We start from the raw sequence: 18,111 nt of genomic DNA, 5'->3' as shown, positions 1-18,111 counted from the left end.
GTGTCTTATGTCACATGCCTCATGTCTCTCACATGTTTCGAGTCAAATAGAGCCACTAAAACAACAACATGATAAAAGATATCCCCATGTAAAAGCACCGCAAACCCGAGGACAACGATCATAATTCACGCGTTTGGTTCGACGTCAAAGTCCGAAGTTGATCGATTTTTTTCGCGATTGGCGATCATCCAACAAGTTCGGTGGCTGTCGAGGACGACGCTCGCTCCACCAGCGGTCCACTATATTTAAATATAGTCGAAGATCATCGTAGTGGATGGACCAAGAGAGCTAGTCTTATGTGCGAGCTACTGATAGCAGCCGCTCCTCTCGGTGGAGCAGCAGCGGCAGTAGCCTTTCTGACAAGCGGACCGATCCAAACGCGAGTACCAACCACGAGAAGAGTAGTCTCCGAAACGGGCTAACTGGCCCGTCTGTTTCCGTGCGAGCAGACACCGTCATCCGGGGCAAAATCTTCCGCTGAAGGATCATCGTCGGCCGTAGCGTCCGCGTACGGTCCGAGATATGACGTCGACTTGTTTCTCACCCGAACCGATTCGACCACCGATCGACCTCACCGATCAATCCGACACAGTCAAGGTGGAGTGTCTTAAAACGTTTCTTCACCATCTCTTTCAGTTTTGTTCCGTAACGCGATTCGGCCCGTTCGGGATCATTCTCGTCAAGAAGGTTCTGATGAAACCGTCCGTTCGATACTCGATCGCGCGTGTGGGTGGCCAGACTTGTTGCACAAGAAACTTGGCGTCGTCGAGAGCGCACGATACATCGCCACGATGGATAGACCGAGAACTAGCTTCCTCCTGCAGGGATCCTCCCGCGGGATCGTCCGTTCCGTTCACCTGCCCGGTCTAAACTTAGCTCTGCACTTGGCATTTCGTTACGTAACCAAATAATAATAAGACGACGGGTGCTCACGTGCGCAAACGTGTGTGCTTGCAGGGTACCGACCTGATCCGAGTGTCGAGGTTTTTCAAGGACAGCAAGGAGGGGAAGTTCGTCAGCTACGTGCACGAGGACACCAGGACCCTGTACGACGGTTTCCGCAAAGGAGCCAAGGAGTCCAGTAAGTGTCGAACGAACGGCGGGCAGAACGCTGCTCAGAAATCGGTGTCGTGTCTCGTGTTTTAAATAAACGAGCGGAGTCGGTCCGTATAATGCACCGTTTGGCAAGTGGCTACGGGTGGCCACGTTCGAGTGACAAACGGAACGGACGACTAATAAGCTCCGGGACCGCTGCTGCCCACCCGAAGCTTTCGCGCCGATTTATCGAGATTCGGCCGGTGTGACCATGCGTTGTTATTTCATTCGCAAACCGTCTTATTTTTAACCCGCGACGGAAACCCACGCGAGGACGACAAGCATCGGGACACCTGCCGTTCTTCAGGGTCGAGTCACCTCTTAAGGGTCTTCTTCACTGACTAGCCAATTTTTGACTCTTGTTTTTTATTTCTTCTTCTGAGTGTTTACTATTTTGTTGTTCTTCAAGCTCGAGTCATCACTAATAGGTTTAGTGGAACTAGTCAATTTTTTACTGTTATGTTATTTATTTTTTTTCGAGTGTATCCATATACTGTTCTGTTGTTCTCGAGTCACCTCTTAAGAGTCTGATGGACTGACTAGCCAATTTTTGACCCTTGCTTACTATGTTTTGCTCTAAGTGTGTCCATGTACTGTTCTATTGTTCTTCAAGGTCGAGTCATCTCTTAATGAGTCCATGTGTTCTGTTATTCTTCAGTGTTGAGTCACCTCTTAAGGACCTAGTGGAGTAGTCAATCTCTTATTTTTTTTTTTTATTACTTTTTCTTATGAGTGCATCCATGGTTAGTTCTCTTGTTATTCAAGATTGAATCACTTCTAAGGATCCAATTAATTGACTAACCCATTTTTTGCTTTACTTATTATTATTTCTTCTGGCTGTGTCCATGTGCAGCTTCAAAATTAAAAAATGTATAAACAGTCAGAACTTTAGGTATCTAATATTTGGACGAAGACATAAGTACATTTTGAAAAAATATTTTTAACACATGAAGTTGGTTCAAGTATTAGATTGCTGACATTTAGATGTGATGATCTTACGGTATTCATTGAATAATACCTTGCTATTAAACAAAACACAGAACACATGTTCAAGTTATCTTTCATGCAATTCATAAATCCATCACTCATCACACAACAGCGTAATGTCGCCAAGACGAAAATGAATACTGCTAACTATAATTAAAAATGAATTGCAATGAGAAAGGAACTCGAATAACAGAATTTCAAAATTATATTGCACGTGTTTAGAATGAGATATCATATAATAGTTTACTTCAGCGATTTTAGAGCTCAGGAAAAGAGATAGGACGAGATACTGAAGAATGCGACTCTATCCAATGACAGGTGCCAAAAAACTTGGGTGATTTACCAGCTAAAAAGATTTAGGGCCCGCAATTTAAGCTAAATCGCAATTTAATTTTGTTACTTATTGTTAAGTGCATATCAAATTTATAATACTTTGCATTGCTGATTGTTCGAATTAGCAAACAATTATCCATCCACAAATCTCCATTTCACGATCAAACAAGTTGTTTCGCATCAATGTCATAAATCGCACAGTCGGTACTTGTTTACAATCGCGTCTATATGAATATGCATCTGAAAATACTTATTTCCCCCACTTTCGAGTGTTTCTCTATTTCTCCTCTGTCTTTGGGTCTCCTGTGTCAAATCCGTCGTGGTTTCGCGACCTCCTGTTCGACGAAACGGCAGTTGGCAAATCGCAAGTAGCGGGCAATTAAAATTCCTGGACACCCGTGACCAAACGAAACGCGTGTTTTCAGTTTAAGTACGCCTCTTGTCGATCATTGAGACACTCGTTTGTTAACAATCCTTCAAATCGACTGAGGAGACCTACAAAATTCAGGAACTGTCACAGTCTTGTCTCTTCTAGGGAAGAGGCAGACCTCCTTCGAGATGCAAACACAGCATCTTCTTCGACTTCGAGACAACTCCTTCGACACAAGATTTCAAAGGCAAAATATAGAATTTCCCAGTAGCTCCATTTTCAAAATTTTCTTCGTACAACCATACAAGTCAACACAGTATTTACAATTCGTTTCGTGAAACCTTGTAAGAGATTTTCATTCTCTACGAAAATTTAGGAAGCAAACAGCATAATTAATAAAATATAGAAAAATATTGTTATCTGTTTAATCTTGCATTGTGGATGTTGTCGTCAGAGCACAGCCATCATTGGTTCATTTATCAGCTCCTCATTTAGTGTGCCTGATCTCTCGTTCTTAACTAACAGACAACGGCCCCTGTCTCGGTTGGCGCGATGGCCCCACAAAACCCTACCAGTGGCTCCACTACAACGAGGCCCTACTCAGGGCGAAGAACTTCGGCTCCGGTTTGGTCACACTAGGCTTGACACCAGGTTCGCACACCTTCGTGGGTCTCTACAGTCAAAACTGCCCTGAATGGATCCTAACGGAGCAGGCCTGTTACACGTACTCCCTCGTGGTGGTGCCTCTTTACGACACGTTGGGACCCGATGCTTGCGCCTTCATCATCAACCAGGCTGAGATCAATTTGGTCGTCTGCGAAAATGATAAGAAGTGTAATTTGCTTCTTGATAAGGCACCCAGGTATGTTCTCATAAGTCTCATAATTCTCATAATTCTCATAAGTCAAGAATCTTTAGAAGTACCATTAATGTTTGATCATCCACATATGGACTATTAATGTCTCATCCACATATGTAGCATTATTGTCTGATCCACATATGTAGCATTAATGTCTCATCCACATATGTACCATTATTGTCTGATCCACATATGTACTATTATTGTCTGATCCACATATGTAGCATTATTGTCTGATCCACATATGTACCATTATTGTCTGATTCACATATGTACCATTAATGTCTCGTCCACATATGTATCATCAATGTCTCAGCCACATATGTACCATTAATGTCTCATCCACATATGTACCATTATTGTCTCATCCACATATGTAGCATTAATGTCTGATCCACATATGTAGCATTATTGTCTGATCCACATATGTAGCATTAATGTCTCAGCCACATATGTACCATTATTGTCTAATCCACATATGTACCATTATTGTCTCATCCACATATGTACCATTATTGTCTGATCCACATATGTACCATTATTGTCTGATTCACATATGTACCATTAATGTCTCGTCCACATATGTATCATCAATGTCTCAGCCACATATGTACCATTAATGTCTCATCCACATATGTACCATTATTGTCTGATTCACATATGTACCATTAATGTCTCGACCACATATGTACCATCAATGTCACATCCACATATGTACCACTATTGTCTGATCCACATATGTACCACTAATGTCTCATCCACATATGTACCATTATTATCTAATTCTCATATGTACCATCACTGTCTTATCCTCATATGTACCATCAGTATCTCATATGAACAGTCTACACATGTCAACAACTAGCACAGTCCTCTCTCTACTCACAAAAACCTTCAACCATGACTTCAAAACTACTTCTAAAGGAACATAACCAAACCTCCATTTCAGGTGTCTAAGAAAAATGGTAGTAATAAAAGAAACACGACAGACAACAACTCAAAGGGCGAAGAACCGCGGCGTCGAGTTGCTGAAGTTCGAGGACGTGGAGCGTCTCGGTGCCCAAAAGAATCATCCGGAAGCGCCGCCAAAGGTGAACGACCTATGCACGATATGCTACACTTCCGGCACCACCGGTAACCCCAAGGGTGTGATGCTGACGCACCAGAACGTGATAGCAGCCATTTCCGCGGTGCTGCTGCAGTTAGGAGAGCACAGGCCCTCGTACAAGGACACGATGATCAGCTTCTTACCTCTGGCACACATGTTGGAACGATGCTGCGAGAACGGCATGTACATGGTGGGCGGATCCGTAGGCTTCTACAGCGGTGACATCAAAAGGTTGCCTGAAGATATGAAAGCCTTGAGGCCTACAGTCATGCCAGCGGTACCTAGGCTCTTGAATCGGATGTACGACAAGGTGAGTGGCTTGCGTAACTTCACTTCGTTTGAACTTCGAAGTGGAACTTCACTGTTTATCTTAGCTTTTTATGTAGTTTGTTTGTATTTTGGCTGGGTGTGTGGGTTGATGCGGTTCGCGTGTGCAATTTTTTAGGTCATTGACGCAGAGGGATTATGAGAGATTATGGGGATTATTAGGTTATGTGGTAGTGATTTATTGGGTGGTCGAGTGGTGGAGAATTTTAGGACTTAAACTATGGAATTTCGGGGTAGTGGAGTTTTTTAAGTTTGAGCTTATGAAATTTTAGAACTCAAATTTCCAAACTCTCAAATTTCCAAATTCTCAAGTTTCCAAGCTCTCAAATTTCCAAACTCTCAAGTTTCCAAACTTTCAAATTTTCGAACTTTCAAGTTTCCAAGCTCTCAAATTTCCAAACTCTCAAGTTTCCAAACTTCCAATTTCCGAACTTTCAAGTTTCCAAACTCTCAAGTTTCCGAACTCTCAAGTTTCCAAGCTCTCAAATTTCAATGCTCTCAAATTTCCAAGCTCTCAAATTTCCAAATTCTCAAGTTTCCAAGCTCTCAAATTTCCAAACTCTCAAGTTTCCAAACTCTCAAATTTCCGAACTTTCAAGTTTCCAAACTCTCAAGTTTCCGAACTCTCAAGTTTCCAAACTCTCAAATTTCCAAGCTTTCAAATCTCCAAGCTCTCAAGTTTCCAAACTCTCATACTTCCAAGCTCTTAAATTTCCAAGCTCTTAAATTTCCAAACTCTCAAATTTCCAAGCTCTCAAGTTTCAAGTTAATTTTTTTAATTTGGGGTCTTTGACACTCTGGGAGCTTGGAAGTTTGAGAAATGAGGACGTTTGAACTTCTGGACGTAGAAATGTTTGAACTATGGGTCTTTGGTACTTTTAAACATTGGAATCTTTGAACTTTGGAACTTAGAAAATTTTCAAGCTGTTAGACTTTGGAACTTCGGAAATATTTAAATGTTCAAAATAGAAAATATAAAAGCTTTGAAATCTTGAAATTGTGGAACAACTTTGAAACTCTGAGACCTAATACTTGTACATAACCTCACAAAAGCAACAATTCTACCTTTAACACTAAAATATCCATTCACTCATGATATTGTCATGTAACATATCACTGAAGCATACACATATCACTAAAAACATAAATATTTATTAAGAAGCAAAATACTTCCGCTGTTTTGCTTACAAAACAGTCCTCGAACAGTGGCGGACAGTCAAGTTATATTCTTAGCAATGAAACTTACAGGAAAATCAGAAGGCGTAGATATTTTCGAGGTGCAAGGACAGATTGTTAAATAACCTATAGAAAATCGTACTCCACGAAAATCGTATTCGCAATTTGTATATCGAAATTCCATCCGAATCGATGAAATATATTTTTACCCACGGGCCACGCGTTAAGTGCAAGGACAGACGTTAAGTAATTTATATTGGGCAATTTGTTGAGAATTGAGGTGGTGGTAAAACGAATTTTCCACTTTGGCCGCACCAAAAATAATGTACCACGTTACCCATTGAATTTGATGGACAGTTGCATTAGCGATATTTTCCAGATACGCACTCGTGACGAATATACTTTTATATTCACACCTACGCTGCAGTTCCAACCTGAACTGTAATTTCTATTTTCAAAGCCTCGGGTAAATTAATGTCAATCAGCTTTTCGAGATAAATAACACTTTACGCTGTTTTTAAACAGATTTTTTCAGAAATTTAGTGCAATGAAAGAGGTAGAATATTTAGTGCAATAAAATACTTTGATGTACTGTTATATAATTGTTATACACTAACAAGTATAATTTGATTTAATAGACTAATTTAATTTAACAGTTGAAACATACATTTTATTTTATTTAAAATAACATTCGTTTTCAAAGTAAATGACAAAATAGTTGTAACTATATTACAGTTACAGCAGTTCTCAAAATGGCCGCCATTTCTCAAAGAACCACATCTTCCTCCACTTTCCTCTTTTCCAAAAATATTTGAACGTAACATGGAAGAATTAGAAAGTAACACAAGATTTAGAAAGCAAACATTGAAACAAAGAGTGTGTCAGTTTAATTCACCCTGTAACAATTAGACAAGCTTTAATTACCCACGACAGAGTCACTTATGGCTCCCTGTTATTTACGTTTCCATTAAATTACACATGTTCATGTTTTTGAGACGGGACATCGACACAAACGGGACGCAGTCTTATTAAGGTCAGCGGTGCATAACATCTTTTGATGCTGCAGTGGTAAACGCGAAATCGAGGATGACAAGCATAGCACGACGAAACAGGTGGAGACGAACCCGTAACCGTGAAATCTTTGAATGAATGGGAACGTGTATTTTGTGTGTACAGAATAAATCTCCGCATCAAATTCATGATGTTGGTGTAAATGTTTTACGTGGTTGCGTTAACCTTCTGTTTTTCTTGAATTAGAAGACTGTTGGTTAAAGAGGATTTACCTGTAATCAGGTGAGGTAATAAAATTCTTGGATTGAGAATTTGAGGATTTGAGGATTTGAGGATTTGGAAATTTCGAAGTTGGAGTTAGGTAGTTGAGAATTCAGAATTTGGGGAATTTGGAAATTTGGGGATTCGAAAGTTTGGAATTCGAGAAATTTGGGGACTTGGGAATTTGGGGATTCGAGAGTTTGGAATTTGGGAATTTGGGGATTTGAGAGTTTGGAATTTGGGAAATTTGGGAATTCGGGGATTCGAGAGTTTGGAATTTGGGAAATTTGGGGATTTGGGAATCTGGGGATTCGAGAGTTTGGAATTTGGGAAATTTGGAAATTTGGGAATTTGGGGATTCGAGAATTTGGAATTTGGGAAATTTGGGGATTTGGGAATTCGGGGATTTGAGAGTTTGGAATTTGGGAAATTTGGAAATTTGAGAATTTGGGGATTCGAGAGTTTGGGGAATTTGGGAATTTTGGGGATTTGAGAATGTGGAATTTGGGAAATTTGGAAATTTGGGAATTCGGGGATTCGAGAGTTTGGAATTTGGGAAATTTGGGGATTTGGGAATCTGGGGATTCGAGAGTTTGGAATTTGGGAAATTTGGGAATTTGGGAATCTGGGGATTCGAGAGTTTGGAATTTGGGAAATTTGGAAATTTGGGAATTCGGGGATTTGAGAGTTTGGAATTTGGGAAATTTGGGGATTTGGGAATCTGGGGATTCGAGAGTTTGGAATTTGGGAAATTTGGAAATTTGGGAATTCGGGGATTCGAGAGTTTGGAATTTGGGAAATTTGGGGATTTGGGAATCTGGGGATTCGAGAGTTTGGAATTTGGGAAATTTGGAAATTTGGGAATTTGGGGATTCGAGAATTTGGAATTTGGGAAATTTGGGGATTTGGGAATTCGGGGATTTGAGAGTTTGGAATTTGGGAAATTTGGAAATTTGAGAATTTGGGGATTCGAGAGTTTGGGGAATTTGGGAATTTTGGGGATTTGAGAATGTGGAATTTGGGAAATTTGGAAATTTGGGAATTCGGGGATTCGAGAGTTTGGAATTTGGGAAATTTGGGGATTTGGGAATCTGGGGATTCGAGAGTTTGGAATTTGGGAAATTTGGGAATTTGGGAATCTGGGGATTCGAGAGTTTGGAATTTGGGAAATTTGGAAATTTGGGAATTCGGGGATTTGAGAGTTTGGAATTTGGGAAATTTGGGGATTTGGGAATCTGGGGATTCGAGAGTTTGGAATTTGGGAAATTTGGAAATTTGGGAATTCGGGGATTCGAGAGTTTGGAATTTGGGAAATTTGGGGATTTGGGAATCTGGGGATTCGAGAGTTTGGAATTTGGGAAATTTGGAAATTTGGGAATTTGGGGATTCGAGAGTTTGGAATTTGGGGAATTCGGGGATTTGAGAGTTTGGAATTTGGGAAATTTGGAAATTTGAGAATTTGGGGATTCGAGAGTTTGGGGAATTTGGGAATTTTGGGGATTTGAGAATGTAGAATTTGGGAAGATTGGAAATTGGGGAATTTGGGGATTCGAGTTTGGTGAATTTGGGGATTTGGGAATTTGGTAATTTTGTAATTTGATAGTCCAAAAATTCGAAATTTGAGAACTCGAAAATTTAAGAATTAAAAAATTTGAAGATACACGAAAAATCATCCTTAAGCAATCAACACACTTCTCACTTAATAAAATGTATACATCAAATCAATAAACATTACAATTAACTAGTTAAGGATATTTACCCAACGTGATACATATCTACAAGCTAAGCATCAGAAATAAATCCACCAAGAATAGATTTCAAACAAACCGTAAAAGCTCCTGTGAAATCGAGTTTCATCGTTAAGTTAGTAGCACGTTGAAATAACTCCTCAAGAAAATTTCTCAAGTTTCAAAGCTGTCAAAATGAATTCCGTGCACGGACGATCACTTTGGCAGACATTCGCCTCAGATGCGTTCTTGAACAAGTACTCTTTTTGTGAAGCGATCGTTTAGATGACCGATATTTATCAAATACTTGCCAAAGTGCCTTGCAAAAATGTGCCTTGATTTTATCTGGTTCAACCTTGTCTAACTTTTAACTTTTTATTATTGATTTAATATAATATTAAATATTTTTCAAACTAGTTTAGTTTGACTATTAGAGTTTTGAGAGTTTGGAATTTGGGAAATTTGGAAATTTGGGAATTTGGGGATTCGAGAGTTTGGAATTTGGGGAATTTGGGAATTCGAGAGTTTGGAATTTGGGAATTTGGGGATTCGAGAATTTGGAGTTTGGGGAATTTGGGAATTCGAGAGTTTGGAAAATTTGGGAATTTGGGTATTTGAGAGTTTGGAATTTGGGAATTTGGGAATTTGGGAATTTGGGAATTTGGGAATTTGGGGATTCGAGAGTTTGGAATTTGAGAAATTTGGGAATTCAAGAGTTTGGAAAATTTGGGAATTCGAGAGTTTGGAAAATTTGGGGATTTGAGAGTTTGGAATTTGGGAAATTTGGAAATTTGGGGATTTGAGAGTTTGGAATTTGGGAAATTTGGAAATTTGGGAATTTGGGGATTTGAGAGTTTGGAATTTGGGAACTTTGGAAATTTGGGAAATTTGGGAATTTGACTATTAAATTATTTTTCTCTTTGTATATAAAATTAAGCTTCTATCAATTCATTGCCTCACAAACCTTAAATCCTCTTTTTGTTAACATACTAAATTGCCTTTCTATTAAATTATTTACATTATCAAGCAACGTAGTTATTTTGACGTAAAGTTATAAATATAGTAGGGTATGAAATATAAAATTGATGCTAAATAATAAATAATAAATTGATGATTTCGCAGATCCAAACCGAACTTCAAAATTCCTGTTTCAAGAGGCTGATATTCAGCATGGGTATGCACGCGAAAGAGGCCCAGATCAAAAAGGGTATCATCAGAAATAATAGCCTGTGGGATAAATTAGTGTTTGCAAAGATCAAGGAATCGACAGGAGGAAGGTTGAGACTGATGATGGTGGGTTCAGCTCCGTTGGCGGGAAAAGTGCTCACGTTTGCCAGGTGTGCTCTTGGATGCTTGATCGTCGAGGGATACGGACAGACAGAGTGTTGTGCACCGATTACGCTTACTGTTCAGGTTAGATTCATTTTAATTTTTAATGAGATTTAACATACTCGTTAGAGATAGACTTTAATAAATTATTACAATTTATTGCAATTAGAATTACAATGTATTTTGGTCGAATGATGAAAATGATCGAGTCGAAGAAATACATTCTTATGTTCTAAGAAATATTTTATGGAAGTATTGATTACTTTAAGAGTAGAAATATTTAGAGCATTTTATTTTCTTTTGGAAGGACTTTATATGCAATTTGATAAATTTTGTTGATTAGCAAATATACGAGGTATCTATTGAAGAATGTCTGTCGAACCGAATTCAAAATTAACGCGATAACTATTCAGATTGATTCATAAAATGAGAAACAGATATGTTTCTATGTAAATAAGATAAATGGACACTTCTATGGTGGGCGATGTCAGTTTAAGTGCTCATAACTTTTCCCATGATGTTGTTTTTCAAAACAGAGATCTTATTCCTATTTATGTCACGTTCTATTTCAAAATGTATTAATAGTGTATCTAAAAAAAGTGAAATAGTTTGATACAAATTATCTATGTGTCACTAACAATTATTTTACAAATATTTATTTTGTAAATGTTAATTCATAAATATTTACACAATCAAACTATACCTAATTGATTGAATATTAGATAAAATATTTGCATGATATATTTGTTAATTTTAAAACACTTTATGCAGATGACAAGAATGTGATTTTATTTAAATAAAAATGATGCTCTTGGAAACTTTACAAACAACTGACAAGTATTTTGTATTTTTAGAAATGTATCTGCTATCTTTATACTGAACTTCTTATTTTCAAAAGCAACAGGAATACTTCAATGTAATAAATTTTTACAAATCTCTAAATTTACACATTCACTAATTTCGACAACTTCTTTGCACATTTAATCTGAAGTTTCAAACTTGTACAAATGAATGTTTTTATGAAATATAAAATATAAAGACATTCATATAAAAAAGGTTGTCACTCGAGTACAACCATAAAGTATTAACAATTCTTGAACACAGTGTATACAATTAATTTCCACGATATGAACCGAGTAACAGGCAGAAAGCACCTCTAGGTCAAAATGGCGAATTTCCTCCGCGAGTGCAGCAACCTCGACCAAACCGCTGCGCTACTTTGAACACACCTACCGTTTAACTGTGTCTTGCTCAAGCAGAATTATATGTTGAGTGGAATGCAAAGAGGGGAATAAGTGTGTATGTTAACAGACGTTTTAACTCGAAGCGAATACATAGTTGAGTCTCGAAGTAGCCGGTCAATAAACGCTCCGCAAATAAATCGCACACCCGCTGAGTCATGGAACTCAGGTGCAGATTGATATAGTCATCGACGAGGTAGAAAAATAAGCCACGTCCGATTAAAAAATAAATCGTTAAAGGTTAAGGTCAACTTTAAGCAATTTAATGCATAGCACTAGATTTGCAAACGAACTTAACTGCATATAACTCTCTTTTCAACTTTCTGACGGGGGATTTATTTTGGTTCTGTTAGTTTGGTTACTTAGGTTTTATGTCATGGTTTAAGGGATGCTGATTAATGGAAAATTATTTACTGTTCTTTCTAAATATTTGTTCGGAGAAGAATATACATTTTATTGATATGAAAGATTATTTTGAAATGTTAGAAAGATTAATAGAATGCAAACTTTACACTAATGTAAAAGGAAGGAAGAATTTTTCTGTAAATTTAAAAAATTGTAGGTAGTTTGTACAATGTTCAGATTTTGAAATTTAATTTAAAATATGATCTTCAAAATTTAATTTAAAGGATGAACCTTAAGTTTAGCTAAAAATTTAATCCTCAAATTCAGTCCAAAAAGTTGATCTTAAAATTAACTCAAAACAAAAATATGATCTCCAAAATTTAATTTAAAGAATGAACCTTAAATTCAATCTAAAAATTTGATCTTCAAATTCAATGTTAAAATTTGATTTTTAAAAATAAAATATAAAATAGCAGATAATAATGATGGATAGAAGAACAATGAGCAATGAGGTTAATTAAATGAGGTCATTTAATTTCAATCGAGAACCAACGATCAAGAAAGAACGATCAAGTAACATACGTGATCACTATTCTTGGCATATTTGCAGGTATCGATGTAGCTAGAAGACACCAGCTAATATTTATATGCGGGCGTAGGTATTTGTGTCGAGTCATCGAGTAAAAAATTTTGCAACCACGCGCCAAAGCACGTGGCGGACCACGTCAGTTGTACAACATCTGCTTGCAAATATACGCGCAACTGCTGTAAAACGTTGCATCGTTTCTGTACACTGGCCAACTTGAATTGCTCTGAACAAGATTTCAAATATTTTTATAATGTGGAGTCCATAATTTTGATGGTTGGAAATTTGGAAATCTTGGAATTAGGATTTGGCAATTTGGGAATTTGAGAAGTTGGGGATTTGGGAGATTGGAAACTTGGGAGGTTGGGGATTAGGGAGATTGGAAATTTGAGAGATTGGGAACTTGGGAGATTAGAAATTTGGAAGGTTGGGAATTTGAGAGATTGGGAACTTGGGAGATTAGAAATTTGGAAGGTTGGGAATTTGAGAGATTGGGAACTTGGGAGATTGGAAATTTGGAAGGTTGGGAATTTGAGAGATTGGGAACTTGGGAGATTGGAAATTTGGAAGGTTGGGAATTTGAGAGATTGGGGGTTCGAGAGATTGGGAACTTGGGAGATTGGAAATTTGGAAGGTTGGGAATTTGAGAGATTGGGAACTTGGGAGATTGGAAACTTGGAAGGTTGGGAATTTGAGAGATTGGGGGCTCGAGAGATTGGGAACTTGGGAGATTGGAAATTTGGAAGGTTGGGAATTTGAGAGATTGGGGGCTCGAGAGATTGGAAATTTGGAAAATTGGAAATTTGGAAGGTTGGGAATTTGAGAGATTGAGGACTCAAGAAATTGGGAACTCAGGAGATTGGAAATTTGGAAGGTTTGGGAATTTGAAAAGTTAGGATTTGAGAATTCGGGACTAGAAAATTTGGGTATTGAAACTTTGGGACCTAACAATGTTGCTATTTGAAAACACAAAAATTCGAAAATTCACAACTTCCATTTTAAGAATAAGAAAGTGGAAGATGAACGCACCTTAAACATCTTGTAATTGTTACAGGGTGATCATGTACCGGAGCACGTGGGACCACCGGTCCCTTGTTGCTGTATTAAATTGGTAGATGTTCCAGAAATGGAATATTACGTCCACAAAAATCAGGGTGAAGTGTGTATTAAGGGTACTAATGTGTTCGTGGGATACTTCAAAGATCCTGAAAAGACTGCTGAAGTTATCGATGAATTCGGTTGGCATCACACTGGAGACATCGGCATGTGGTTACCTGTAAGTAGGCAGAGATGTTGCTTGAAATCATTATTAAATAATTATTCTGTAACAAATTTTATTTATAAACAATGCTATTAAAAATTGGAGAAAGGATGTTTCATTTAAGGAAAATAATACAAAGTTTCATTTTTTTTCTTTTATTAAGATCGTAATTTATAGAAAGTTCGATAAATACAAGCACTTTAAAATTTATTAAATAAAGAAAACGTATGAATTTATTTTTCATTGATTTTTAGGAAAATATTCACATTTTATAATCGTGAGAAAAGTAGAAATAAAACAGTGCTTCGTGAAAGTTGTTTTTAATAACTTGAGGAATAACTGCGTACAGGACATAACAAAATTTTCGTCATTACAACCATACAAAACAGAAATACAAATAAATAATGTAAATTTAAAATTCAATTAATACTTTGAGTCCCATATTTAGCTATATTAATTTTCACAGGACCTAAAATATAAAATGTCCATGAAATTTTACTAGCATAATTACAAATTAAAATTGAGTATTACTAAAATAATATATTAATTAAAAACGCTACCAATTATTAAATATTTACTAAAACATGAGTCAAAGTATTAATTCGTAACGAATAAATAAATAGTACAAGTAATCGCTTAATAATCGCTAAAAATGTCTTCTACTTTACAGAATGGAACCCTCAAAATAATCGACCGAAAAAAGCACACGTTCAAGCTATCACAAGGAGAGTACATAGTTCCAGAGAAAATCGAGGCAATTTATTTGCGAAGTCAATACGTGTATCAAGTGTTCGTTCACGGGGAGTCACTAAAGTCTTGCGTCGTAGGAATAGTTATTCCAGATGTTGATGTTGTAAAATGTTGGGCAGTGGAGAACGGTATACCCGGTACGCTAAGTGTGTTATGCGCTAATCCGCAAGTCAAACAGTTGATCTTGGATGATATGCTTGCTTGGGGAAAGGAAGCTGGTCTGAAATCCTTCGAACAGGTACGCAAATATTTCATACTTTCAACCAAAAAACAATTTAAAATATAATCCAGAAAAAATCTTTTTAAAATTATTATTTAATACTTACTTATATTAATTATTGCACAAATATTGTATGTTCACTTGTAGTATTTTACAGAAAATTTTATATGTCCTTTATTTATCGTTTTATATAATAAAGTTTGTGCCATTAAAATAACATAGAGACATCGACAAAAATATTGTTTACAAGATGTGTGTGATTTTAACAAACATTAATTTATATAAAGTGGATATACAATATTTATGTAGCAACACTGATCTCTTTTGCACAAATGTTTCTACTTTTTTCTGAGTTTTTATTGGTGATGTTCCAGGTGAAAGATATTTATTTACATCCTGATCCATTCTCCGTGCAAAACGGTCTTCTTACGCCACAATTGAAAACAAGACGACCTCAATTGAAGGAGTACTTCAAACCACAGATAGAGGACCTCTATCGACATTTGGCCTGATCAGACTAAAAGCATAGATTTTGATCTTGTTTTCATTAGCAATAGAAACAACACGAAGAACCGAGATGCGTTTCTGTCACATTCACAGGAATCACTTCCTTCGAATCATCGAATACTCGTAATCCGCGATACTTTTATTATTATATCATTTTCACGATTACATAGCAACGCAAGATAAGGAAAGCACCGTTTAGGCTATTAAGGTAATTGATAACATTATAATAAAATGAATTCTTATTAGGCGCGTCTGACTTTCTCTTCAGTAATCATCCTTCGACACTTGTATTTACAGTCTTCTTCGCCCCCCTCGTCCTTGTATTTTGATACAGATTATCGTTCTTATACGATTAACTAACAGTATGTTATAAATCGGTGATGGCCAATTGCGGACACTGATGGGCACTTAATTTCTCAATGTCAAAATCTGAAAATTTTGAAGTCTCATAAGTTGAAATTTCCTATGTTTGGATTTAGAAATTTCTATACTGACAACTTCCCAAATTTCCGAACACCCAAATCCACAAATTCTGAAATTTTCAACCTCCTCTCAGTGAACACCTAAATTTGAAATTTTCGTGCACATCGATGCCCGTGAGCTCTTCAGCTTGATCCATCACCGTTATAGATGTATATTTTTACGAATAACAATAACCGACCAGTGAATTACGATTTAGTACAAAGTAGGCTATTCAAAAAACGCGTATATTGTTCACTTTCGTAAAATGCAATCGGGCACGTGTGTGTTATGTAAAATAAACTTGACATTTACAACAATAAATAGATTACAAAATTGGATAACTTTGGAGATCATAAGTGATTCATACTTTTTAGACGGCTCGATCATTTTTGCTTGTTAATAACATTTTTATATCGTTAATATTAGTTCTTGATTAATGGTATTTTATCAAATTTTAAGCGTTCATCGATGCGCGATAAGAAATGCATATTAAATCGGTAGCCGTGACTATTTTGAACAATTAAATATAGAAAGTATGCAAAATTATACGAAATGCTCCAAACGGGTGAAAAGATTAATAAAAGGATGTCGTATGACATTCCTCTAATACAGCTTAAAAATCCTCTAACAAATGTTGCATTCAATAATGATACTTTGATCATGGATGTTTACGCATTTACGATATGTCGAAGTCGACAAAGTATACATAAATATTTTGCTGCCTTCAATACATCAGAAATGAATAAATATCTGCAGTTTAACGATAACATTTTGAACTCACTGGATAGTGAATGCAGCTCGAGTCGATATTCCATTCAATTAATCGTCCTACTTGCATCTTCAGCCTTAAGATTTAAAGCTATAGTACACCACAACACAAGCAACAATTATAAGTGTTAACGCTACCGCTGCTAAAATAATTCTTTGCTGAAGGCTTCTAAAAATCATTCCTGACAATAACCGAGAACCACGTCCCAGCTCTGCATCAGTGTCTCTTAACTGGAAAAAAAGACGAACACAATTATTAGTAATGATAATGATCAAAAACAATGATGAACATATTTGTATTTCATTTCTTTGAAACAAAATAATATTCATTTTATAAAATACAATATGTTGTGAAGTTCAAATCAATATCTTACTCTTGCCCTTCCTCTTTGGATCGTCTCCCTTTGATCATGCAATTCTTTCAACACCTGAGTACCAATTTCTTCTGTTTCTAATACCATTCGATAACCATTTTGTAAAGTTCTTCCACTCCGATCTATTCGTTCTGAAGTGTCTAACAATCTTTTTTTCTGATCCTCTGTAATATTGTTCTCCCATGAATCTTCTCTGCCTATTTCGATACTATCATCCTTTGGCTTTTTAGCTAACTGAAATTCCTGAGTTAATCTCTTCAATTCTGCTCTGTGACTTTCTACTCGACCGCGTAGGCGATCGCGAGCAGCACCATTCACCCCACGAACCTCCAGTTCAATTTGCTCCAGCTGAAAGATACAAAACCAAGCAATTCAACATGAGATAAATTTAATGAAAGTACATGCTCTCCATATAACAATGGTACTAGAATATCAGTCATTTATGCGCTTTTATATCGAAGAATATCATTATACGAAAATCAAGTCTAACCCCAAAGTACAAAGAATGAATTGAGGGATCTTGAATAAGTCAAAACTTTGATTTCCTAAAATTACATTAAAATAGAATACCGAACAAAATGTTCTATTTACCAGCTCCTGAGCTTCTTCGATTTGCCTATCCACATCTTGAATGAAAGCTCTTTTCTCACCTAAAAAATTACGTCACGTGTATCGATTATTGTTGTTTAATAATGCCAGAAGTCACATAACATTTGCTATAAAAACATTGATCAGTGTTTTATGATAAATCGATTTCTAGGATTCTGATTCCTCTGTACTTACTGCCGCTTTGTGTTCTTATTCTACCAATTTTTGCAGTAATGTCAGCTGTCAAAACGGCGTATTGTTGCTCATAGTTGTCAATGAGCGACGCCATCTTGATAATATTTCCATTGGCGACACATAAAAGGGAAGGGTAAAGTTCACTATATGCGTACAACTTTTGTAGTTGCGTTCTAAAATCAGCTGAGAATATACAAATAATCCTATAACCTATTCAATGGGAGATCAAAA

General features: G+C 36.7%; 2 protein-coding genes across 2 annotated transcripts; one reads left to right on the top strand and one right to left on the bottom strand.

Annotated features, from left to right (window-relative positions):
* Positions 1–47: 47 nt before the first annotated feature.
* On the top strand, positions 48–15,742 carry LOC100876400 (long-chain-fatty-acid--CoA ligase 1). Its single transcript, XM_003704361.3, has 8 exons — positions 48–597; positions 958–1,081; positions 3,311–3,647; positions 4,594–5,062; positions 10,377–10,667; positions 13,810–14,031; positions 14,687–15,004; positions 15,361–15,742. The coding sequence occupies exons 1-8, from the start codon at positions 523–525 to the stop codon at positions 15,496–15,498; spliced, it is 1,974 nt and encodes a 657-aa protein (XP_003704409.1). The 5' UTR covers positions 48–522; the 3' UTR covers positions 15,499–15,742.
* On the bottom strand, positions 15,612–18,010 carry Vti1a (Vesicle transport through interaction with t-SNAREs 1a). The gene is made up of 4 exons (XM_003704223.3): positions 17,881–18,010; positions 17,689–17,747; positions 17,098–17,445; positions 15,612–16,954 (listed from the first exon to the last, which is right to left on the bottom strand). The coding sequence occupies exons 1-4, from the start codon at positions 17,972–17,974 to the stop codon at positions 16,802–16,804; spliced, it is 654 nt and encodes a 217-aa protein (XP_003704271.2). The 5' UTR covers positions 17,975–18,010; the 3' UTR covers positions 15,612–16,801.
* Between the last annotated feature and the right edge of the window lie 101 nt (positions 18,011–18,111).

Source organism: Megachile rotundata, chromosome 6 (assembly GCF_050947335.1).
Source record: "Megachile rotundata isolate GNS110a chromosome 6, iyMegRotu1, whole genome shotgun sequence".
In the NCBI taxonomy this organism is placed as follows: Eukaryota; Metazoa; Arthropoda; class Insecta; order Hymenoptera; family Megachilidae; genus Megachile; species Megachile rotundata.
This window is presented reverse-complemented; position numbering and strand designations above follow the sequence as displayed.